The sequence below is a fragment of the Cetorhinus maximus genome, chromosome 2 (genome assembly GCF_964194155.1).
Source record: "Cetorhinus maximus chromosome 2, sCetMax3.hap1.1, whole genome shotgun sequence".
Taxonomy (NCBI): domain Eukaryota; kingdom Metazoa; phylum Chordata; class Chondrichthyes; order Lamniformes; family Cetorhinidae; genus Cetorhinus; species Cetorhinus maximus.
Window position 1 is genome coordinate 98,933,406 of NC_135880.1, and position 25,575 is coordinate 98,958,980.

At 42.4% G+C, this 25,575-nt stretch overlaps 1 protein-coding gene across 6 annotated transcripts in view; it reads left to right on the forward strand.

Annotated features, from left to right (window-relative positions):
* vps13a (vacuolar protein sorting 13 homolog A) overlaps positions 1-25,575 on the forward strand; it is a 523,321-nt gene that overhangs the window by 287,119 nt on the left and 210,627 nt on the right. For all 6 annotated transcript variants that reach the window (XM_078567491.1, XM_078567508.1, XM_078567499.1 and 3 more), the window contains 5 exons: positions 2,423-2,643; positions 2,731-2,963; positions 3,260-3,352; positions 3,454-3,813; positions 13,750-13,851. In XM_078567491.1, the coding sequence (XP_078423617.1) occupies positions 2,423-2,643; positions 2,731-2,963; positions 3,260-3,352; positions 3,454-3,813; positions 13,750-13,851 (1,009 nt within the window). The remainder of the gene's footprint in view (positions 1-2,422; positions 2,644-2,730; positions 2,964-3,259; positions 3,353-3,453; positions 3,814-13,749; positions 13,852-25,575) is intronic.

A 25,575-nucleotide genomic window follows, 5' to 3' on the forward strand; every position in this document is an offset into this window, starting at 1 on the left:
AGCCTGTAGACATGAAGTCTGAGTCACAAGCAAGGCGGGGTCGTTCCCACTGCTCCATCAATTCCTGGGTAGGGACCTGATGGGTATCCCAGTGCAGCAGTCAACTGCTAGAATGGCTCCTGCAGCTGCAGCATTGTCTGTGCAATGAAGTTGTTGATCAGCACTGTAGACCTACTAGATTTCTCTTGTTGCTGTTGATGGAACCCAGAGTCCTCATGCCTGTCATGAAAGTATAATAATTTTCATAATATTTTTCTGGTTTATTGTGAAGTAGGTTTATGGCGGTAAGTATAGTTGGCTCTGTCTGCGATTTAATTACATTTGGAGTCAAGACTGCAAGCTTCAACTAATCAAAAGAAGCTAGGTGCTTGACATGCTAAGGAATAAACATAAATGCTGGCTTAGCATGTAAGATGTGAAATGAAATTGCCTTTTTAGATGGATGAAGGGAGATTTGGATTTTAAAGGGATTTTAGTCTGTTTACAACTAGTTAGATAAGCAAGGCTAAAGAATATATTTGTTTTTCTCAAAGGTTACTGACAAATAGTGGCAACATGAAAGTTTTTATATTGTGAGGAAGATATAGTTTCAAATACATATGAAAACAGAATTTACATATTAAAAGAGAGTAATATATATAAAGGAGAATGAGGCTATGTGTCAGGAGAAGGCCCTGTGAGATCTAACAGAAATGTGTGAAGTAGCCTTAAGGAAGCCTGCAGCATTTGTGCATTAGCCTGCTGTCTACTGAAACTGAAGCTGGAGAAAAGCTAATTGGAATTCCACTATCCAGGATATTGTGTTAATTTGCTGGATCTGTTTAAAATCTTAAAATCTGTTTTTGGAACATTACCTTAAAGTGGGTGTAACTGGAGGTCGGGTTAATTAGGAATTTTAGGAATTATTATCGCAGTAATTTGTAGTCTTATGTATGTGCTTGGAATCTTTTATTTTGTTAATAAATATTTTAATTTAATTTTTTTACATCTCAAAGTCTTGATGGACTTATTATGTCTGAATTCAGTGCACGCATCTCAAAATAAATACAAATTGCAAAACTGTTGCGATAGAGCGACCAAGTTTCCCTTGTGGATTTTGTCCGCCTGGCGCACAACATCTGCAGGGTCATAACACCTTTTTGGTGCTCCATCCTCTAAACTCCTGGCTGTTAAGTCTGACTGTTAAGTCTGTCTCACCAGTCTATTCCTTCTAATTCCATCGTTCTCTTCTATCATGTCACCCCTCCCTGAAATTGGATTCAGACACCTGGAAGCTCACCTGGCATCACAGGATTTATTTGGCCTAGTGTAACGACTCTGATGTTGTACCTAGATAAGTCTCAGTTGATTGCCATTTCTTGAGGTGTTGAATTCTGGCTTTCCATTGACCCCGAGCTACATAACAAGGCCAGAGAGTTTGCCTGCTATCTCCTAGAAATGCTCTCTCTCCCTTTGCAACACTCTTGCCACTCCTTATATGTCCTTCCTTCTCATTCCCCGTCTTCTCCATAGTCTTCTTGCATCTTGGCTGACTTGTGAGAAGTTAGGATATTTTAATTACTCTGGCTAGTGTTGAGATGCCAATGGTGGAGATGGGGATTGGATGTCTGGGTAACTATATTGAGAAATAGTATGCAGGCAGGTGTTCACCTAGTTGTGGATTCCTTTCCTCTACTGGCAACAGTAATTCCAACACCTTTTCATGGGGGAGCCAAATAAACCTATTTGTCTTAGCAGTCAGGATAATTCCTTAATTGGCTTTGGTGGGCTAGAGCTGTTGCTGGGAGTCTGAGTTCTTCTCACTTATCTTCAGGTAACTCTGCAAACCAATGTACTTGTAGGGTAGGATGATTTTGGGTGGCCAAGCAATAGGAAGCTTATCAGTGTTCTAACTGTATCCCTGTGTACGCTTGAGGGTCTTGGTTCTTGTCAATGTTTGTTCCTGTGTAACAGAATTTGCTTTGTATTTCAATCAAATAGAAACTCTATAATAAAAACAGAAAATGCTAGAAATACTCAGTAGGTCAGGCAGCATCTATGGTTAGGGAAACAGAGTTAAACTTTCAGGGCATTGGCCTGTCACCAGAACATTAACTATCTTTCTCTCCACAGATGCTGCCTGACCTGCTGATTATTTCAGGCGTTTTCAGCTTTTAACTCAGATTTTCAGATTTCCAGCATTCACAGTAATTTGCGTTTGAAATTGAAACGCTACTTTTATAGATCTTTCAGTACCTTAAATTTGAGGCTCCTTAAACATAGCAAATGACCTTTTATATGCATCAGGCATTCAAATGGTATGGGGAAAAAAGAGACATGAGTGCTATATCTAAGTTTATTTTTCTTTTGCATTTCATTCCTTACAGGTGCATAGTAATTGCTAATTTGATTTCCTCCCCCAACCCCTTCCCCACCCCTCCAGAATAGTGGAAATGAAACTAGATGTTGAAAAGAATGAGATGATTGACTTCAGCTACAAACAAGGAAGAGAAGGCATGTTTCTAGATGCAACTGTACGTGATATCTATGTTTGCGCAAGTATGGAATTTCTACTCACAGTGGTTGACTTTTTTGTCAAGGCAAATAACCAAGTCTCTACAGTTCAGATGAATAAACCAACCGTAACACCATCAAAAGAAAAAGGTTTGGAAGATCGTTAAGGGCATTTAATTTTTTTTTAAATTTGCAAAAACTCTATGCATTTACATCCTTTCTCTTTATTTCTTCAAGTGCCATCACAAGCTGCATCCAAAATGGAACTTAGTGTTCACATTCAGAATCCAGAGATTGTCTTTGTGGCAGATTTGACAAGAGCAGATGCTCCATCACTAGTGGTGACTGCACAGTGTGAGGCTGACATTAATAATGATCCAGAAGTTCAACAGATAACTGCAACTGTTAAAGATCTCAAAGTTATGGCCTGCCCATTCCTGAAAGAAAAGAGAAAAAATCAAGTTACCACGGTATATGTAAATGATGAATTTAAAATTTTTGTGTGTTGTTCATAGTGAAATTTGCATTTGTGATACTTGTTAAATGAATCTATATGTATTTTTAGTAGATATTTCTGCATTTCAGGTTTAATTTTGAATAAAAGTAAGCCTGAAAAGCAGGTTTTTCATTTTGTGTATAATGCCACTAAATTTACATATTACTATTGATTAGTTTAATCTGAATTTAGTTTACTGGAACCACTGTATTTGCAACAGTAGAGTCTTGAACCTATAATTGTAATCATTATTTTTAATTCAAAAAATAGGTCTTACAGCCTTGCAGTTTGTTTTTCCGAAGTGTGCAAGCGTCTTGTCGTCCCAGTTTCTTGGAATTGGCAGTAAAATCGCTAATGCTGAAAGTAAGAAAAATATTTTGTCTGTGTATCGTTTTACAGTTGCACAATAAATTAAAACTAATGTTCAACAACTTGACGTGTTTTTATATGTGCTTATTGCCTAGGTATCTCCTGTTATTATTAACACGGTGATTACAATTACGTCTGCCTTAACTCCTGCTGTCGAAAGTCCACATGAAAAGGACAGTGAAATCCCGCCTGACTTGTGGAATAAGAAGGATGTGAAAGATTTAAAACTCTGGATTTTGGAGAATACTAAAAATAATGAAAGTAAGGATGGACCAACAGTACAATTACCATCTACAGAACAGAATCTAAAAATGACATTGGAATTTATTTGTTTGACGCTTGAAGCGGGTGTCGGGCACAGAACCGTTCCAATGCTTTTGGCAAAATCAACTTTTAAAGGAGATGTGAAAAATTGGAGCACACTCATTAATCTGCAATGTCACCTTAATTTAGAGGTAGGAATTTGCTGGAAAAGCCTATTTATTATATAAGCATGTATCTGTACTAGTCCTGCATGTACTAATTGTGTTTTTTTTTTGTTTTGCGGCATGAATTTTTGTGATGTGAAAATTTTGATGAATCATAGTAATTCAAACTTGATAGGTTTTCAGTCTATTTTAATGTAAGCAGATCTGTGTTTAGCACACAGCGTTAATTTAAGAAAGGCTGCATTGTTGGTCATAGAATCCTTTGAAAAGGAGAATGAGGGAATGTTGTATGGTGGTACAGTGCCATCTTTCAAATAAAACTTTATACTGAGGCTCTGAAGTGGACAGAAAAGATTCCATGATACTAGTTGAAGTGGAACGGGGGAGATCTGCTGAAATCCAGGCCACTACTTACCCCATCCAATCAAGAAACAATTAATTGATCATTCAACAATTGCTGTTTGTGGCATTTTCAAATTGGCTGTCATCTTGACGACAAAACAACAGCAACTAATGTTCAAAGGTAATTTGAAACAAAAACAGAAAATGCTGGAAAAACTCAGGTCTAACAGTGTCTGTGGAGAGAAAAACCAAGCTAATGCTTTGAGTCCGTATGACTCTTCAGAGCTAAAGAGAAGTAAAAATGTAATGAAGTTTATACTGTTTAAGGTGGATGGAGCAGGTGGGGCTGGTTAGAACGTCAGCGATAGGTGGTGGCAAAGGAGAGATTGACAAGGATGTCATGAACAAAAGGGCAAAGGGGTGTTAACGGCAGTGGTACTGGCTAAAGGAGGTGCTGATGGTGGCAGGTGCCTTTCAGGTGCTAAGGAACGCAAGCTCCAACAACTCAATACCAAAGCCCATCCAGGACCCTCCACCCCTTCCTGCCCCTCTGACCCCATCCCGTCTTCTAATCCCAGCCCTTGCCGTGTATTCACCATACCCTCTGACCTTCCCCTCTCTGATGTTGAACGTTCAGTACTCAGCAAAGGACTCAGTTTCATACCCTTACGCCCTCACCTCAATGAATTCCGGGCTCGGCACGATGCTGAACTCTCCTTCTGCCGCCTTCGTCTCCGTGCTCACTTCTTTGGGCAGGAATCCAAGCGCCCCCCACCCCATTCAACGGATCCTTTCACCCACCTCGAGTATTCTTCCTCCACCTGGACCTCTCCCTCTGGCATCTTATCTGCTCTTGATTTTTCATTGAGAACTGTCAGCGTGACATCGGCCATCTCAGTTTCTCTGCTCGTCCCACCCACTCTAACCTGTCTCCTTCTGAACTTACCACACTCCGTCCTCTCGGGTCCAAGCCTGACTTTGTTATCAAACCTGCCGACAAGGGTGGTGCTGTTGTTGCCTGGTGCACTGACCTCTACCTTGCAGAGGCTGAGCGCCAACTCTCAGACACTTCCTCCAACCTCCCCCTGGACCATGACCCCACTACCGAGCATCAAGTCATTGTTTCCAGGATTGCCACTGACGTCATCTCCCCTGGAGATCTTCCTCTACAGCTTCCAACCTCGTAGTCTCCCAACCCCAGACAGCCTGCTCCTATCTCCTCCCCAAAATACACAAACAGGACTGTCCCGGTAGACCGATTGTGTCAGCCTGTTCCTGCCCCACGGAACTCATTTCTTCCTATGTTGACTCCGTTCTCTCTCCCCTTGTCCAGTCTCTTCCCACCTACATCCGTGATTCCTCTGATGCCCTACATCATATCAACAATTTCCAGTTTCCTGGCCCTAACCGCCACCTCTTCACCATGGACGTCCAATCCCTCTACACCTCTATCCCCCACCAGGATGGTCTGAGGGCTCTCCGCTTATTCCTTGAACAGAGGCCCGAACAATTCCCATCCACCACCTCGCTTCTCTGTCTGGCTGAACTTGTCCTCTCACTGAACAATTTCTCCTTAAACTCCTTTCACTTCCTCCAAATCAAAGGTGTGGCAATGGGTACCTGCATGGGCCCCAGTTATGCCTGTCTCTTTATGGGGTATGTGGAACATTCATTGTTCCAGTCCTACTCAGACCCCCTCCCACAACCCTTTTTTTCGGTACTTCAATGTCTGTTTTGGTGCCACTTCATGCTCTCGTCTGAACCTGGAAAAATTGATCAATCTTGCTTCCAATTTATACCCCTCTATCACCTTCACGTGGTCCATCTCTGACACTTCCCTTCCCTTCCTTGACCTCTTTGTCTCAATTTCTGGTGATAGGCTGTCTACCAATATTCATTACAAGCCCACCAACTCCCACAGCTACCTCGACTACAACTCCTCACACCCTGCTTCCTGTAAGGACTTCATTCCAATCTCTCAGTTCCTTCGCCTCTGTTGTATCTGTCCCGACGATGCCACTTTCCAAAATGGCACTGCTGACATGTCTTCCTTTTTCCTTTGCCGAGGTTTCCTACCCACTGTGGTTGACAGGGCCCTCAACTGTGTCCGACCCATCTTCCACGCCTCTGCCCCCACACCTTCCTCTCCCTCCCAGAACCAAGACAGGGTGCCCCTCATCCTCCCTTTTCACCCCACCAGCCTCCGCATTCAAAGAATCAGCCTCTGCCATTTCTGCCAACTCCAGCATGATGCCACTGCCAAATACATCTTCCCTTCACCCCCACTGTCGGCATTCCTTAGGGACCATTCCCTCCGAGACACCCTAGTCCACTCCTCCATCACCCCCAACACCTTCATCCCCCTCCTAAGGCACCTTCCCACGCAATCGCAGAAGGTGCCACACCTGCCCCTTTACCTTCTCCATCCTCAACGTCCAAGGGCTCAAACACTCCATTCAGGTGAAGCAGCGCTTCACTTGCACCTCCTTCAATTCAGTCTACTGCATTCGCTGCTCCCAATGTGGTCTCCTCTACATTGGAGAGACCAAACATAGACTGGGTGACCGCTTTGCAGAACACCTTCGCTCTGCCCACAAGCATGACCCAGACCTCCCTGTCGCTTCCCATTTCAACACACCATCCTGCTCTCATGCCCACATGTCCGTCCTTGGCCTGTTGCAGTGTTCCAGTGAAGCCCAACACAAACTGGAGGAGCAGCACCTCAACTTCCAATTAGGCACTTTACAGCCTTCCAGACTTAACTGTGAGTTCAACAACTTCAGACCATAAACTGTCTCCTCCATCCTCACCCCTTTTTTATCCTCTTTTTTTCAATATTCATTTTTATTTTTTTATTTTTATTTTTTTATCCACTTATTTTTATTTTCATTTATTTTCAATTTTATTCATCGTTTTATCCCCACCCTTCATCCTATTTTCAATCTTTTTTCCCACCACGGTCCCATCCCCCCACTCCGCCCCCACACGGGCCATCTGTCACTTGTTCATGTTGTCCTTTCCAGAGTGCTTATCCTTCTCCTGCTATTATCACATTCTGCTTTCCTATCCTGCCACTATCAGCACCTTCTTTAGCCCTTACCACTACCATTAACACCCCCTTTGTCCTTTTGTCCATAATATCTTTGTCAATCTCTCCTTTGCCTCCACCTATTGCTGGCCTTCTATCTAGCTTCACCTGCTCTACCCCCCTTAAATAGTATAAATTTCATCACATTTTTACTTCTCTTTAGTTCTGAAGAAGAGTCATACGGACTTGAAACTCTGCTTTTCTCTCCACAGATGCTGTTAGACCTGCTGAGTTTTTCCAGCATTTTCTGTTTTTGTTTCAGGTTTCCAGCAGCCCTTTATTCAAAGGTAATTTGTTGACTGTAAGGCCCTTTCGACATCTAAAGGATATAAAAGATACTAAATAAATGAAAGTTCTTTAATTTTTTTCAAAGATGGACTTGTGCTGCAGAACTAAAACAGCTACAACACTGGCATCTATCCAGCAAGGCGAAAAATTGCCTAGGTCCACAAAAGAAAGGCAGATACAATCTGCTCAATACTGCCCCATCAGCCTAATCATCAGCAGCACTATTAAGCGGCACTTGGTCAAACCTATTCACTGATAGCTGTTTTGGGTTCCACTGCTCCAGACTTCATTACAGCCTTGGTCCAAACATGAGAAAAAGACACGAATTACAAATGAGGTGAGAGTCACTGCCTTGATATTAAGACAGCATTTGATTGACTGTGGTATCAAGGAGCCCATAGTAAAATTGAAGTAAATGAAAATCGAGGGAAAACTTTCTGCTGGTTGGCATCATACCTAGCACAAAGTAAGATGGTTGTGGTTGTTAGTGGCCAACCATCTCCGTCCCAAGGCATTACTGCAGGGATTCTTCAGGACAGTGACCTAGGCCCCAACCATCTTCAATATCTACAACAACAATTTGTATTTATGGAGCACTTAAAATGTAGTACAATGTCCCAAGCCACTTCACAAGAGTGTTAACAAACAAAATTTGACATATAGCCACGTAAACAGAAAATAGCGTGGTTGAGAAAAAGCTTGCTCAAAAAGATGGATTTAAGATGTGTTTTAAAGGAGGGAAGAGAGCTGGAGAGGTTTATGCAGGAAATTTGAGAGCTGAGGACTTTGGCATCTGAAGATACAGGTGTCAATGGTGGAATGATTAAATTTCCCCCCCTTGCTCAAGAGGCCAGAGTTGGAGGAGCACATATACCTCAGAGAGTTGTTGAACTGAAGGAGATTACAGAGATGGAGAGGGATGAAGGCATGGAGGAATTTGAAATTCAGGTTTAGAATCTTAAAATGGAGGCGTTACTTAACTGGGAGCCCAGTTAGGTCAGGGAACACAGGGGCGATGGATGAACATTACTTTTTCGAGTTAGGATACAGGCAAAAGAGTCTTTGACCTCAAGTTTACTGAGGGTAGAACTTGGGAGACCAACAAGGACTGCATTATATTTGTCAAGTATAGAGCTAACAAAGACAGAAGTGTAGGTTTCAGCAGCAAATGAGCTGAAGAAGGGGCAAAGTCATGCTATGCTACACAGATAGAAATAGGTGGACATAGCAATCTCATTGTCAAGTATGACTTAAAGATTGCGAATGGTCTGGTTCAGCCTCAGACAATTGCCGGGTAGCGCAATACTGTCAGTATCTAGGGATCGGAGTTTGTAGTGGGACCAAAGACAATGATTTCATGATTCCCAATATTGAAAGTACCTTCAGCTGTTTCATCAATGACCTTCCCTCCATCATAAGGTCCGAAGTGGGGATGTTCACTGATGATTGCACAGTATTCAACTGTAAATCGCAGATAATGAAGCAGCCCATGCCTGTGTGCAGCAAGACATGGACAACGTTCACACTTGGGCTGATAAGTGGCAAGTAACATGAGAACCATGCCAGGCAATGACTATCAAGAAACTCATCAAGGGAGGCATTGTTGGCATCCCATCCACTATCTTGAACACTCCTTCAACCTTCAGCATGTCGTGGTGGCATATGTACCAACTACAAGATGCACCACAGCAACTTGCCAAGGCTCTTTGACAGCACCTTACAAACCTTAGACCTCTACCACATAGAAAGTTGAGGGCAACAATGCATGGTACACCACCCATAAGTTCCCCTCCAATTCATACACCATCCTGGCTTGGAAATATATTGGTCCGTAACTTCCGGTAGAGTGGCAATTGAGTTGGATTGCCACTCCACTCATAGTTAATTACCTTGAAATCCAGCTACTCCTATCTCACCTGACTTTCCAACTCAGGCCAGTGCAGTGTGCTTCCAAGGCTTACAGTCGAAGGTAGCTCAGTCACAGGAAAGTAAGCCACATCTTTTTTACGGGTTGGGGCTGGGGTGGGGGAGAGTCGCGAGTTGGTTGTGCATGGGGGGCAGGGGAGTGTGCAGGGAGGGTAATTGATAGGGGGTTATTGGGGGGTGGGGAGGGTGGGAGACCCACAGTGGGGGTAGTTCAATGGGATCGGGATGGGTCAGTTCTATAGTTACCAGTAGCTAGAAGTGTTTTAATTCTTATGTTTCTGGGTAACTATTGCTGTAACACAGTCAGAACCACCCGAAGTTTGCTATTTTAAATGGCATTTTTGGATGGTTGCCAGTCGGAAGTTTGGACTTCCCAGGTAAGGATTGGGAACCTCCGGGGAGGGTTCCCCAGCGCATCTTTTGGGTACCCCCCCACACCAGATATTCTGCCTTGGGGATTGCCATTTCTTCATCGTTGCTGTCAAAATCCTGGAGACCACCCATACGCCCCCCCAAGCAATACTGTGGGCTACTTTCACCACATGGACTACAGTGGTCCAAGAAGGTGGCTCACCACCACTTTCTCAAGTGCAGTTAGGGATGGGCAATAAATGCTGACTTTGCTAGTGATACCTACAGCCCATGAATGAATTTTAAAAATAGAAAAGAAAGAAATAACTTGCAATTACATGGAAGCTTTCATGACACCTGGACATTCCAAATCATTACAGATAATGAAATACTTTTTGAAGTGAAATCATTATTGTAGCCTTAGAAATATGACAGCAAATTCCCACAAACAGTAGTGGAATAAATGACTATACTATCTGTTTTTCCATGTGTTGATTGAGTTATAAATATTGGCCAGGACATTGGGTGAACTCCCCTACTCTTCTCTGAACTTTGCTGTGAAATCTGTTATATTGACTTGAGAGAACAGAAGAGACCTTGGTTTAACATCCCAGTTGAAAGGTGGTTCCTCCAACAAGGCAATACACTCTGTGTTACCCTGAAGTGTCAGCCCTAGATTGTATTCAAGTTCTGAAAAAGGACTTTTTCACTCAGAGGCAAGTGCACTTCCAATGAGCTAAAGCCAATGCTGATTAGCAACATCTGACTACAATGTATTCGACTTGCAACAGCTCAGAGCTTTTGTTAACTCTGCTGCTGTTTGACAACTTTAATTTTTGGTACTTATATAGACAGTGTCCTCGAGATCTGTGAAAGGCCAAGTTTTGTTGTTTCAGTTGATTTCATTCTTTTACTATCCTTTGACTTATACCATTTTAATACCCTTTTTTCAAGTCAAATATTGCACCCAAACCCAGAGGTGTGCCATTGGTGGCCTTGATGAAACACAATGATAGTTAGATCAGGATTTTATGACCCCAGTGGTAAATATCTTCATTAATTTCCAATGCAGAGCCACTAATACAGCTTTTAAAACAAAACTGAAGAAGTTTTAGATTTAGTGCTGTTCAACTACATTGATTAGCTATGTTTCATGCCTTGCATGTTCTTTCTGTTTAAAGTCTTATTCTATTTGGGCCACTTTGTACTATTTCAATATTGTTTAACATATTTGTGTTTGGTATTTTTGGTCCTTTCTTCCTCATGGATTCATGTTCTGTGATTGAGTTTCTGGAATGAGGAGAAAAGGAATATGTACTTCACAGGGCCATCTTCTTTAATCAAATGATACGCATTCTCCACACACACAATCTCACTGACCTGTCACTGAAACCCTGCAGGGGCATAAGCCGGGAATTTCCAGTCCTGCTGATGGCAGGAAACGTCACAGGCAGGACAGAAAATTTGAAGAGACGGCCAAAGGTCTATTGACTTTAAGCGGGAATTTCCGTCAGGACTGGAAAATCCTGGCCATAGTTTGGGGAATTAATATTAAGTTAATTCTGTTTATTTTCAGACCAAATTAATTGGTCTTCTGATAGGTCACAGATCTGAAACATTAACTCTGCTTCTCTCGCCACAGATATTGCCAGACCTACTAATTATCTCAGCATTTTGTTTTTATTTTGTTTTATTTCAACATCTGCAGTGTTTTGCTTTTGTGTTAATTGTGCAATGTTTAGCCTTCTGAAATAGGAAACAGCATATGGCATTTTTCATCTTTGTGACCAGCAACCTTTCCCCCAAGAGGCTATTAAGATACAGTAAAATCCAACAGTGTATGCAGGATGCATATGATCTAAAGAATGAAGAATCGTCTACTTTCTTGGCAATGTTCTGTCAGAATAACTGCTATAAAAAACTTGATCATGGGCTATGGGCATTGCAGTCAAAGCCTCATTTATTGCCTGTCCTTACTTGAGCTAAGGAGATATTGGTGGGTGACATTTTTGAATCACTGTGATCCTTGTGATAACGATGTTAAATAGGGGATTCCAGGATTTTCAATTTGCAATAGTGAGGAAGTAATATATGTCCAGTCAGGCTGAATGTCAGATATGACTCCAGCCGCTGAAGATAATTTGTCTTTTGGCCTCTACCTTTGGCCTCCGTTTCGCTTGGTATCATACTCCTGGTACACAACTGGTGTTGCATGCTGCCTTGATGTTAAGGGCAGTTACGCTAAAGCCTTCTCTATTAATATCCAGCTCTTGAATCTGCCACTGAAGAAGTGCTTTGTTGAATCTTGAGCCAAGGTTTCAGTGGCATGCCATAGAATAAATTATTGGGAACTAGGTGCTAATTGATGGCACTGCACTATTAGTTACACCTTTTGCTATTTTGTGAATGATTGAGATGAGGCTGATACAGAGGTAATAGCTGGGTTAAATTTAACTTGCTTTTAATGGATAGTGCTAGATAGTTCTCAATGTTTGGAGGCACTTATGTTCTATTACAGTGCTATTAGCTAAAGGTGGTATGTTCTGGTGCCCAGGTCTTAAAAAGTTGCAATAACTTTTGCTCACTCAACATTTCTTAATATTATATGGAGTTAACCAAGTCGCTGAACACTTGCATCTATCATGGTAGCAATCTTGGGAGGCCAAGTAGGATCATCCACTTGGCACTTATGGCTCAAGACATCTGGAAGCAATTATTAGTTTAATTTTGTTGAATTTTCACAATGCTGATTAATGGCATTCATGTCCTGCGAGATCCTATCTTTTTGTTATGATTGTAGATTTTTATGGCTCTGCGATGCACATCACTAATTGATTTTTTAAAAAACCTTGAACAGTTGTGTCCTAGGCCCATGACCTTTCTTCCATCATGAGGGGAGAAATGGGAATGTTTGCTGATTATTGCTCAGAGTTCAGTTCCTTTTGGAACTCATCAGATAATGAAGCATTCCATTCCTACATGTAGCAAGACCTGGACAATATTCAGACTTAGGCTGATAAGTGGCAGGCAACATTCGGACCACGTAAGTACCAGGCAATGACTATCTCCAACAAGAAAGAATTAACCATCTCCCCTCATGTTCAACTGCATGTTGCTATGGCTAAATCTCCCACCACCAGCACCTTGGGGGGGCACCATTGACCAGAAACTGGACCATCCATATAAATGTTGTGGCCATAAGGACAGGTCAGAAGTTGGGAATTCTACAGTGAGTAACTCACTCCTGACTCCCCAAAGCCTTTCCATCTTCTATGAGGTACAAGTCAGGAGTGTGATTTAATAATCCCCAATTGCCTGGATGAATGCAGCTCCAAGATGCTTTACACCTTCCAGGACAAAACACCTCATCCATTACCTTAAACATTCGCTCGCTCCATCACCAGTGCATCCTAACAGCAATATGTACTATGCACAAGGTGTACTGGCAACAACTCACCTAAGCTTGTTCAACAGCATGTACCAAACCTGCAACCTTCTGAGATCTAGAATAACAATGGCAGTAGGCCCATGGGAACGGCACCATCTGTATGTTCCCCTCCAAGCCATGCACCATCCTGACTTGAAAATATATCACCTAACTTCACCGTTTTGGGTCAAAATCCTGGAACTCAATTCCTAACAGCACTGTGGGTGTATTTGCACCACATAGACTACAGTGTTCAAGAAGGGGGCTTATCGCCGCCTTCTCAAGGGCAATTAGGGATGGGCAATAAATGCTGATCTTGCCAGTAATGCCCACATCCTCTGAATGAATAATTTAAAAAGAGAAGGTTTAGGAAATCTGAGACCTCCTTTGGAGCTGGGTAGATTTGTGAATTGTTGCTTCTTCTGTTGGAAGAGAAAAAATTGAGGCAAACTAAACTTTGAAATATGACTGTAATGACAATATAGAAATAGCAAAATCAGTTCTACGTTTAAAGAGAAATTTACTTAACATTTTTTCACAGGTACATTACTATAATGAAGTGCTTGCTGTATGGGAACCACTACTAGAACCATTAGAAATTGAGAACAGTGATGACTTTAGACCTTGGGAACTTGGGATCAAGGTTTGTGTAGTTACCGTGATCATTTTTATAAATGTTTCAATTCAGATTATTACATCTATAGCTTTTATAAATCAAAACATAACATTAATAGTAAGAACAGAAGTTCATTCCAGCTGCTTCTAAGTTTAGTTTGATAATATTTGACATTTTGAAATTGATGTGATGTTTTGTTTTCTGTTTCATATTGTAACACTGGCAAAATATTAATATAATAAGTTTTATTCTTGTAATATGAAGCCAAAAAAAAAATGTAAGCAGAATTTTAGATGAAGGTTAAATGCTTTCTCCTCTTCTTCCTTGTTCTATTTATCCACACACTTAACTTGTCTTTTTCTCTTTGGAGCCTCTTTGTGCCTTCCTCACAGTTTGCATTCCCATCAGCAAACTTAGATACATTACTCTCTGTCTGTTTGTCTACATCATTATTATAAGTTGTAACTAGCTGAGGCTCCAGCACTGATTCTTGTGGCACTCCACTAGTCATAGCCTGCCAATTTGAAAATGGCCCATTTATCCCTACACTCTACTTTCTGTCTATTAACCAATTCTATACCCATGCTAATAGATCTTCCAACTCCATGAGCCCTCATCTTGTGTATAAACATTTTGTATGGCACACATCGAATGCCATTTGGAAATCCAAATATACCACTTCTACTCGTTCCCCTTTATCAACCCTACTAGTTCTGTTCTGGCACCCACCTGTTTACGAAAGATGGAGACGCAGCAAACCAATCCATTTCAGATGGGTTGTCTTCATGTGGCGCACCTTTGCTGATGGCTGAAGAGGCCAATCCTCCAGTGGCAGGTTCTGTCACAAGTGCTGCACATGAAGCTGCCAGCTTACATTCTCAAAAAACTCTTAACAAATTTGTCAAACAGTATTTCCCTTTTGTAAAACCATGTTGACTTTTTCTGATCATTCTATGCTTTTCTAAGTGCACTGTTGAGACTTCCTTTCGAGATGACTGATGTCAGGCTAACTGGCCTCTAGTTCTCTGTTTATTCTCTCCTTTTCTTGAATAGCGGTGTTACATCTATGGAATTTTGGAAAATCATAACCACCGGACCTCTATCTCTGCAGCTATCTATTTTAGAACCCTAGCATGTAGACCATCAGGTCCTCGGGATTTGTTGAATTTTAGTCCCTTGAGCTTATCTAGTACTTTTTCACTGGTGATATTAATTATCATAATTTCCTTATTCTTATTAGCCCCTAGGCTGCCCTCTATTGCTTGTATGTGACTTTTGTCTTATACTGTTGTTATAATCAGGAGAGGAGAGGTCAAATGGCTGCCCTCTTTTCCCGCTCCTCATTTGGCTACAACAAGGCTTTTTAAAGAAGGACATGCTTACCAGTCAGTGAGTGATGAACTGTTAACGTGCTGTGACAATATAAGACACACGGGTTTCCTTGAGTTTTTAAAAAGAAAGAAAATAGAATTTATTGTACTTAACCCAGTCTAAGTAAAATGGTAAAAACGCTCTAACTTTCACTTATTGCCCCCATCACTCACACTTTCACTCACTCATTCACTCACTCAGTCACACTCCCTCCCTAACAGCACAGTGGGTGTCGCTACGCCACATGGACTGTTACAGTTCAAGAAGGCAGCTCACCACCACCTTTTCAAGGGCAATAAATGCTGGCCAGGCCAGCAATGCCCACATCCCGTGAAATGAATTTTAAAAACTCACTCTTCCTCTCTCGCCCTCCCTCACTCTCTCGCCCTCTCCTGCTTGCCTTCACTCACTTACTTGCCTTCACTCTGGACCCCATTCTGGCCATCACTCTCACATACACACAAATAGATTACAGATTATATATTATTATAGATTACAGGGAGGATAGATTAAGCAATTTAAAGTCTAGTAAAGTTAAAGGGGTATATGGCTCTTGAAGGTTGGTGACTTTTCTGGCTTTAGGTTGAACTAGATCCTTCTGGAGTCGGCATTGAGATGGTTTAAATGTGTAGATGGGCAATTTATCTGTTCTTCTGAAGATGGCAGCTGCAGGGTTGAATTCTTTTTAAAATATCTGACTGCAGCACATGGATAATTAAAAAACAACAGACAAGGCTCAAAACTTGTCTGACTTGTCTGAAACCTGCAAGTTGTCGGGAGAGAGAGACCCAAGCAGAGATCTTGCTTCTTCAATGTCTCGTGTGTGTGTGCTGCTCTGCAGAGAAAACAGATGCTTAAACACACATGACCCTCTATCCAACTGCCCAGTGACCCAAATATGGCCATGCTAGTGCATTCCAGTTGTAACTATAGTATAAGAGTCTGGCGCGTTTAGGGTTAATGGGGGACTGAGTACAGTACCACCCATACAGAGAGTCGGTGTGATGTTGAATAGAACCACGTGCAGACCTAAGCATGCAGACCACTCCTAGCTTGTAGCCTTCACTGCGTACTTGTAAATAGTTCTAGTGTTTAATAATGACTTAAGTTAACCTGCTAAAAACAACAAAGATTTCAACAAACCTGCTGAGATGTAACCAACACTCCACAACATTAACTTGAATAGATTTTGGCTGAGATGTTCTCTCTCAGCCAGAGTCCTTTGTCTGAAGTGATTATGTCTAGTGCTGGTTCCCCATCCAGTTAATTCTGAATATCCTGGGAATGGAGACAGGAGATGTGATTCATTCACATTCTCCGAAGTCAGTTGTCTTTGGGCTCTTGCAGACATCTGGGCTCCACTTAATGGCCTTGAAATGTGAAAGGTACAGCAATGCAAATGTGCAGCTATCTTTCTGACTTCAAGTCACTGGAATGTGGCTTTAGTCTTTCCAAAAAATCAATTAATGGTTTTCAACCAGTAAATTCATAAAGTCATGTTTTCATAAAGCATAGTCTTACAACACTGTTAAGACATATGCACAATATGTCTTTGCCATTTCCTCATTCCTGATCATTTCTCCTGCCTCTACACCTAAGGGACCAATGTTTATTTCAGCTTCTCTCTTCCTTTTTATATTACCTGTAAAAGCCGTTACAATCTGTTTTTACATTTCTGGCTGTTTTACTCTCATTCTATTTTTTCCCTTTTTATCATCTAAACACTCCAAAATCCCAGACTTGCTACCATTTTTTGCAATATTATAAGCCTCTTATTTTAATCTAATATTATCTTAACCTCCTTAGTAAGCTCTGGATGGCTCTTTTTTGCTAAGTTTTTATTTTTCAATGGAATGTATTTTTGTTGAACATTTTTGAATTGTTCCTTTAATGTTTCTCACTGTTTGTTTACTGCCATAAATTTTAGTTCATTTGCCAATCAACCTTAGCCAACTTACCCTCATAACTTAAGGTTAAAACTCTTATTTGTGATTTACATTGTTTAAAACTTAATGTGGATCTTTTGCTGTGACATTAATAATTAACCCTACTTCATTACACAATATTAGATCCAAAATTGCTTTATCCCTAGTTGGTTCCACAACACATTGCTCTAGGGAACTGTCAGGAAAGCATTTTACAATCCCATCTTCTAGAACACCTTTGACAATTTGATAGGCAAGACCAATGTGAAGATTAGAGTCCCCCACAATTATTGTAAAGGCAAAATACTGTGGATGCTGGAAATCTGATACAAAAACAAGAAGTACTAGAAAAACTCAGCAAGTCTGACAGCATCTGTGGAGAGAAAGACAGAGTTAATGTTTCGAGTCCATATGACTCTTCTTCAGAACTAAAGGGAAGTAAAAATATGGTGAAATATATGCTGTTTAACGGGGGTGGGACAGGTGAAGCTGGATAGAAGGCTAGTGATAGGTGGAGGCAAAGGAGAGATTGCAAAAGATGTCATAAACAAAAGTCGAAGGGATGTTGATGGTGGTGATACTGGCTAAAGGAGGTGCTAATGGTAACATTAAGAGTAGAAAGTAGAATGAGCAAGTGACAGATGGTCCTAGTGGAGGTGGGGTAGGGGGAGGGGACAGTGTGGGAAAAAATATCGAAATAGGCTAAAAGGTGGGGATAAAGCAATGAATAAAAATGGAAATAAATTTTTTTAAATAGTAATTAAAATAGGTGGGGAAAAATCTTATATATATATATATATATATATATAAAAATTTAAAAAGAAATATTTGAAAAAGGGGATCAAAAAGGGGTGAGGATGGAGGAGAGAATTCATGGTCTGAAGTTGTTGAACTTGAATGTTAAGTCCAGAAGGCTGTAAAGTGCCTAGAAACAAAAACAAAAAGTGCTGGAAAAACTCAGCAGGTCTGACAGCATCTGTGGAGAGAAAGACAGAGTTAACATTTCGAGTCCGTATGACTCCTCTTCAGAACTAAAGAGAAGTAGAAATATGGTGAAATATATACTATTTAAGGGGGGTGGGACAGGTGAAGCTAGATAGAAGGCCAGTGATAGGTGGAGGCAAATGAGAGATTGCAAAAGATGTCATAAATAAAAGGTCGAAGGGGTGTTGATGGTGGTGATACTGGATAAAGGAGGTGCTAATGGTGACATTACGGCAGGATCTTTCGGTCAGCGAGCGGGGGCGGGGCCCACTCGCTGACACATTAAATGACGTCGACGTCACCCCGCGTCATTTCCATTTTCAGGTCGGCGGGGGCGCAGCCGAGTCAGCGACCTGTCAACAGCCTATTTGAGGCCATTGAAAAACTAATTAAGGTCATTAATGGACCTGCCCGTCCAACCTTAAGGTCGACGGGTAGGCCGGGAGCCCTGGCGGGCTTTAGAGAAAGCATGAAACCTCATCCACAGGTGGGATGAGGCTTCATGAGGGAATTTAGACTTTTCCTTTATCTTTCAATAAAAGCTATGGACATGTCCCAACTCGTGACAGTGTCACATGAGGGGACATGTCAGGGAAATTTTTTTATCATTTGTATTAAAAATTTTAATTCCCATCCGATCTCCCTGAGGCAGCACTTAGCCTCAGGGAGTTCTGTGTGCTCTTTCACACACATGCGCGAAAGAGCGCACTTCCAGCTGAGGGAATCCACTCCCACCCGCACAGGGAACACATAGTGCTTCCGAGCAGACATCACGCTGGGTGGACCTTTAATTGGCCTGCCCACATAAAATGGCGGCGTGCACCTGTCCCGCACTTCCCCCCACCCCCCACAACGGGGGGATAATTTTTGCCTAAGAGTGGAAAGCAGAATGAGCAAATGACAGATGGCCTTAGTGGGGGGAGGGGACGGTGTGGGATAAAAGATCGAAATAGGCTAAAAGGTGGGGATAAAGCAATGAATAAAAAAGGAACTAAATTATTGTGTTGCCTTTGTTACAAACCCCTATAATTTCTTGTTTAATGCTGTGTACAATGGTATAAATACAGTTGGGGAGCCTATAAAGTATTCCCACCAGCATTTTCTGACCCTTGCTATTCCTAATCTCTGCCCATACTGATTCTACTTCCTGATTTTCTGAGCCAAATCCTTTCTCGCTAATGCCCTGATGTAATCCTTTATTATCAGAGCTACTCCTTCACCTTTTCCATTCTGCCCTTTCGGAATGTTGTGTACCCTGGATTATTTATTTCCCAACCTTGACCACTTTGTAACCATTTCTCTGTAATCAGAATTAGATATAGATCATTTACCTCTATCTATACCACAGGTTCATCTATGCACAGAATTCTTACCTCATCGGGCAGGTCCACTGCCGGGCCTAAGAGCGGCTGCACAATGGACCACCACCCACGATCATCGTGTGCTATTTCATGCTCATGCGTGTCAGGCACACGCCCATACGCCAAGCTGAAAATTCAGCCCTATCTTATAGCAGATGCTCCACACATTGAGATAGTGATTTCATGTTATTTTTTTTTCCTACTATTCCCTGCATGGACCTTACTCTCTGATGCACTATTACTGTTAAACTCTTGTTCCTTCCTCTCCCACTCGGCTTGTCTTCGCCCACATTGATATGCTTTCCTATTGTCTCAATTTTTACCTTTGGATTTCTAAATCTCCCTTTACCTGAACCTCCCCCCCGTTCTCTGTTAGTTTAAAACAACTTTTCCATAATATGACCGTATTTGCTGTTGCACTCTTATGTTTGTCCCTCTGTTCCATCCTGTCACACTCTGGTTACTATTACCCATATCACTAACCTGGCCTATTGTCTTGTCCTTTCTCTTTAACTTTCCAAATCTCCCCTCATGTGAACCCTCCCACCTCACTATTTAGTTTAAAGCCCTAGTTATATGACTTGCCTAACTCATTGCTTTGCCAAGCTTTTCCTCCAAGGTGGGCATTCTCTGGAATAGGCATTCCCTATCACATATGCTGTGCTATTTGTGGCTTGGCCTTCTGAAATGTCAAAGCCAACTGGTTTGAAACCCTTTTGGGCACTCCAAATGAGAAAATAGATTGGAACTCTTCAGTTATACAAGGGAAGGCATATTAGGTTAATAGGCTTAAGGTAAACAAGCCTTCATCCCTAGCAATTTACATCTAATGGTGCTAATAGAGTTGATTGGGGAATTTGTTAATATCCCAATGAATTAGAAGATAGTTGGGGAATAGGGTTGAGATATCAAATTATAAGCATTTTGAGCTTTAAAGCAATTTTTGAGAAAATGTTGGGGACTTTGATGTGGGGTACCTTATGGACAAGGACTGGTTATAGAGAACCATGGATTCAGATGGGTTAAGTTGTACATACCAATTTCCTGAATTTTATTTGAGGTGGTCACAGATCTGTTGAATGGAGTGAGGCATTGCAGGTTACCTACCTGGATTTCAGAAAGGTGTTTTATGTTATATCATTTAATAGTCTCATTTACAAAGTGCATGCCTATTGAACATATGGGATTTATTAGCCTGGAATAGTGAAAGTTTGGTAAATAAATAGCAAAGTGGGGAATTATCAGAGTGATTGGCAGTGGAGCATCCCAAGGGCTTGTGTTGGAGTGTTGTTAATTTTTGGACAGAATGTTATCCAAGGTGTGTAAGTTTGCAACTGAGACCAAGTTGGGTGTAGTGGTCAATAATGCTGAAGTATGTGCAATAATCCAAAGATATATGAACAGGCCAGGTCAATGAATGAGAATGTTCATCACTGGTAAGAGTAAGATCATGAGAGATCATGGATGGAACAGTGGGTGAGATAGACCAATGGTCTTGTGTCCAAGACATGCTATGTTATTATGCATTCCATACTTGAAATTAACCTTACTAACCTTTTCCAACCTGCTTTCCATTCTCCCAACATTTCCCTAGTGAGCCTCTCACTATTGAGTGCTGCAGTTTATCCGATTCAATGTCCACTCCCTTGTGAAGCAGACGATTCCTAGACATCATCTCAATTTGTGTGAATCTGTTGGCCCCTTGATCTCATAATTATGCAAGAACTTAATCGCTCCCAAGACCAACTCTGTTAACTCTACATTTCCCTGCCTGCCTCCAACTTCTATTGCCATCATACTCGGAGAACGTACAGGTGGAACTGCATCTAGCACCTTCCCTAATTCTCACTCATTTAGCCCACTTTAGGATGTTTCTGAAAGATCTGATAATATATAAATGCATGTTTAACTTTCTCATGTTCCTATTTCTCCATTTCTTTGTTGCTATCTATATGTAGTAAACTTTATTTCTTCATTATTCTTTATTTTGTGCCACTTTCAAAAACATCTCCTCTGACATGTCTTCCTTCTTCCTTGACCGAGGTTTTCCACCCACGGTGGTTGACAGGGCCCTCAACCATGTCCGGCCCATCTCCCGTGCATCCGCCCTCACGCCTTCCTCTCCTCCCAGAACCATGATAGGGTCCCCCTTGTCCACACTTATCACCCCACCAGCCTCTGCATTCAAAGGATCATCCTCCGCCATTTCCGCCAACTCCAGCATGATGCCACCACCAAACACATCTTCCTTTCACCCCCCGGCGGCATTCCACAGGGATCGTTCCCTCTGGGACACCCTGGTTCACTCCTCCACCATCCCCTACACCTCAACCCCCTCCCACGGCACCTTCCCATGCAACCGCAGAAGGTGCAACACCTGCCCCTTTACTTCCCCTCTCCTCACAGTCCAAGGGCCCAAACACTCCTTTCAAGTGAAGCAGCATTTCACTTGCACTTCCCTCAATTTAGTCCACTGCATTCGCTGCTCCCAATGCGGTTTCTCCTACGTTGGAGAGACCAAACGCAGACTGGGTGACCGCTTTGCAGAACACCTTCGGTCTGTCCGCAAGCATGACCCAGACCTCCCTGTCGCTTGCCATTTCAACACTCCACCCTGCTCTCATGCCCACATGTCCGTCCTTGGCCTGCTGCATTGTTCCAGTGAAGCTCAATGCAAACTGGAGGAACAGCACCTCATCTTCCGACTAGGCACTTTACAGCCTTCCGGACTGAATATTGAGTTCAACAATTTTAGATCATGAACTCTCTCCTCCATCCCCACCCACTTTCCGATCCCCCTTTTTTCCAATAATTTATATAGATTTTTCTTTTCCCACCTATTTCCATCCATTGTTTTATCTCTGCGTTTTAGCCTATTTCGATCCCTTCCCCCCACCCCACCCCCACTAGGGCTCTCTGTACCTTTATTATCACATTCCTTAGATAATATCACCAGCTTCAACACCTCTTTGTCCTTTTGTCTATGACATCTTTTGGTTATCTCCACCTATCACTGGCCCTCTATCCAGCTCTACCTGTCCCGTCCCCCCCCCCCCCCTAAAACCAGCTTATATTTCACCTCTTTTCTATTTTTCCTTAGTTCTGTTGAAGAGTCATATGGACTCGAAACGTTAACTGTGTTCCTCTCCGCAGATGCTGTTAGACCTGCTGAGTTTTTCCAGGTATTTTTGTTTTTGTTTTGGATTACCAGCATCCGCAGTTCTTTTGCTTTTAAACTTATTTCTCTTTGCTCCTCTTGTTGTGTTTTGATGATCCTGATTTATATTAATTACTGCCCAATTTAGGATTTGTATTTGGGTGACCAGGGTTTAAGAATGGACAGGGACTCTTGCTTGACAGACACTCACCATGTTTTGGTGAGGAGCACCACTGGCAGTAGAAACACCAACCTCAAATAGTAGAATGCTCTGTTTAAATATGTATTGGGTGAAGGTATCCTACACACATTTTATCATTTTCAGATGTGCAAGTCTAGCGTAAATGACGCCTGTGTGAAATGGAAATCTATGGATAGTAGGCAGTAGAAATAAACTGGGAATAATAGAGCACATAACATTGTAAAGAAAAATTTATTTTGACCAAATTTTTAACACTTTTTTGCTCTCTCTTGGGCTCTTACAAGCTTTTGTACTAGTTTTTATTTTTGTTGTTCAAGCACATTTCTTGACATCAATGGCTTCCTCAATGGGAATATACTTACTGGATATAGTTGAAAGCAGAAGCGAGTCTACAGAGAAACCCCAACACGTTAGGTCACAGAACTTCTCATGCAACTATTTTCCACTGCCCACACACTTGGACCTGCAGATATAGCTTACTTTGGCAGTTAATTAGTGCATTTGGAGGCTCTTCTTACCAAGGCAGAACTGATGGAACTACTAGGGTATACAAATGCTTGATCAACCATAATGTTGGATGCTTCCTCAGAAGCATGTCAATCACAGAAAGGCCAAGGTGGTGGCCAGCCAGTATACATGATTGATGGCATCTAGCCAAGATCCCACCAAACACTTCTGACAAGTTCTCTTGACAATGACCATAAGATTTGGGTGAACGGTGTGGCAGATGCTGGTCTGTATCATCAATTGCAAGGGCATCTTCAGCTACCATACACCTTAAGGCTGGCATATCCAGTTGACAGTCTGGTCAGCTGAGGCCTAAAACATAGCTTCACCTTCTTGCATGTGTGTTGCAAAGATGATCGATGGGGATGATGCTATTGAATGCCATAGATGGCCACCATCATTATGGCCACCTTGTGTAGGAAAGCTACCATCAGACATTAAACAGGGTCAGGTTCAAGACTGCTTCGCTACTTCCTTGTGTATTGCATTTTTGTTCCTTCCATTTCCTGAAACAGAGACCAGCATTGCAGCGAGGGGAGGGAGTGGGAAAGGATGACGGAGACATGGGGGGGTCAATGGGCTACGGGTTTAGAGCAGGGGTTGGGGTGGGGATGGGGTGAGAGACAATGGCAGGCAGAGGAGAGACTGAGCATGGGGAAGCTGGAGCCTGCATGGAAGACTAGAACGCGGACTCAAGTGGGTGGATTGAAATCGAATTGTATGAATGGGAGAGGATGCACACAGACCCCAGAATGGGAGTGTTGAGGGGTATGATGTGGTTTGTGTTAGTGTGGCACAAGAGGGACATGTTGCACAGAGACTCCATGGAGGACGGGGTGAAGGGAGACTGTTGTGATCAATAAAGCAGGAACCGGAGTGCTCATTAAAAGACAGTCACAGTTTCTGGACTGGGGCCAAGAGGTCAGGGTGAGAGATTAAAGGCAGTTCTGGGATTTTGTGCACTTCATAGTCAGGATACGAGATTAAAGGCAGTCCTAGGGCTTTGTGAGCTATGCTACAGGGTCATACATGGCACGCGCAACATAGTCCCGCTCCTGGAAGGACAGGGCTTGTGTGTTCAATTGGGATAAGGCACAGCTTAGTGTGCAGGACATGTTCATCATCTTGCAGGCGGTGGTGATGGATTTGTCTGGCTCAGTACTGGTCTGCTGATGGGGTGGTCATGGTTAGGGGAGGCATCTGCAGCCTGTAAATGGGGAAAATGTAATAAAGGGGGGGGTGGTATTCAAAACTCTCCTGGAGGCGGAGGGAGCTCTCCTCTGTATGTGACTGTGCACACAGCCTCAAGATGGGGAGGGGTGAGGTCCACATGGAGCATGGGGACATCAACAGTGAAAGGTTCGGGGAGAGAGCTGGAATGCCCAGTGAAATTACAGTGGGATGCAAGATTACTGGGGGAGGCTCAAGAATAACCAGAGGGAACTCTACCTGCACATTGTGAGGTTCCAGGAAGATTAGAGGAACCTGAACAATGACAGGGAGGGTCAAAGCTGGCCTTACAATAAAAATGCAGCACCACCTTGAAACCCCGAAGTTGTTCAGTTTGAAATCAAAATTAGCAAAGAACCTGCGCAGGAGGAGTCTGAGGCAGTGAGAGAGAAGCCCATGGCTGGACTAAGGGCCCTTTCAGGGAGTGCCCTCAAACTGCTTAAAGTCACTTCATTGTAATAGAGTTAGAACTAAGAGAAAAGAGGAACACTTCCTTGAGACGGTGGAGTTGAAACCATTGCCTTTTTGTGTGCTTTAACAAGAGACTACATGAGTCATTGGCTTCACAATACAGTTGCTCCATTTGAGCTTCAGCAGAGGGGTATATGAGAATGGAAAATGCAAGCAACCGTAAATGAAGCATAGCTACTGCACATCTGCCAGATCATCCACGAAAGCATCTAATGAGCTATCTTCAATTGGAATGGATAAGGTGCCAAAGGGCATCCAGTCATTGCTGAAGTGCAAGTTGAGCTTGATCAGCATACCAGATCTGAGATTACAGGAGTGCCTTTGGTGAGGTGGCACATACCATGAACGTATCCAAATCTCTCCCAACCTCTGTGGGATTGAGATGTTGAGTATCAGGCCTGGCATCTTGGTCACCTAGATCTGTGAGTTTGCGCCTCAGCTGCAGGTTGTATTAGCGAAAAGCTAGTAGTGTAGATACAGCTCTAGGGCATGACACTGGCTTTCTGTTTACAAGCAGGAGGTCTACTATGTTTGCCCTGCATT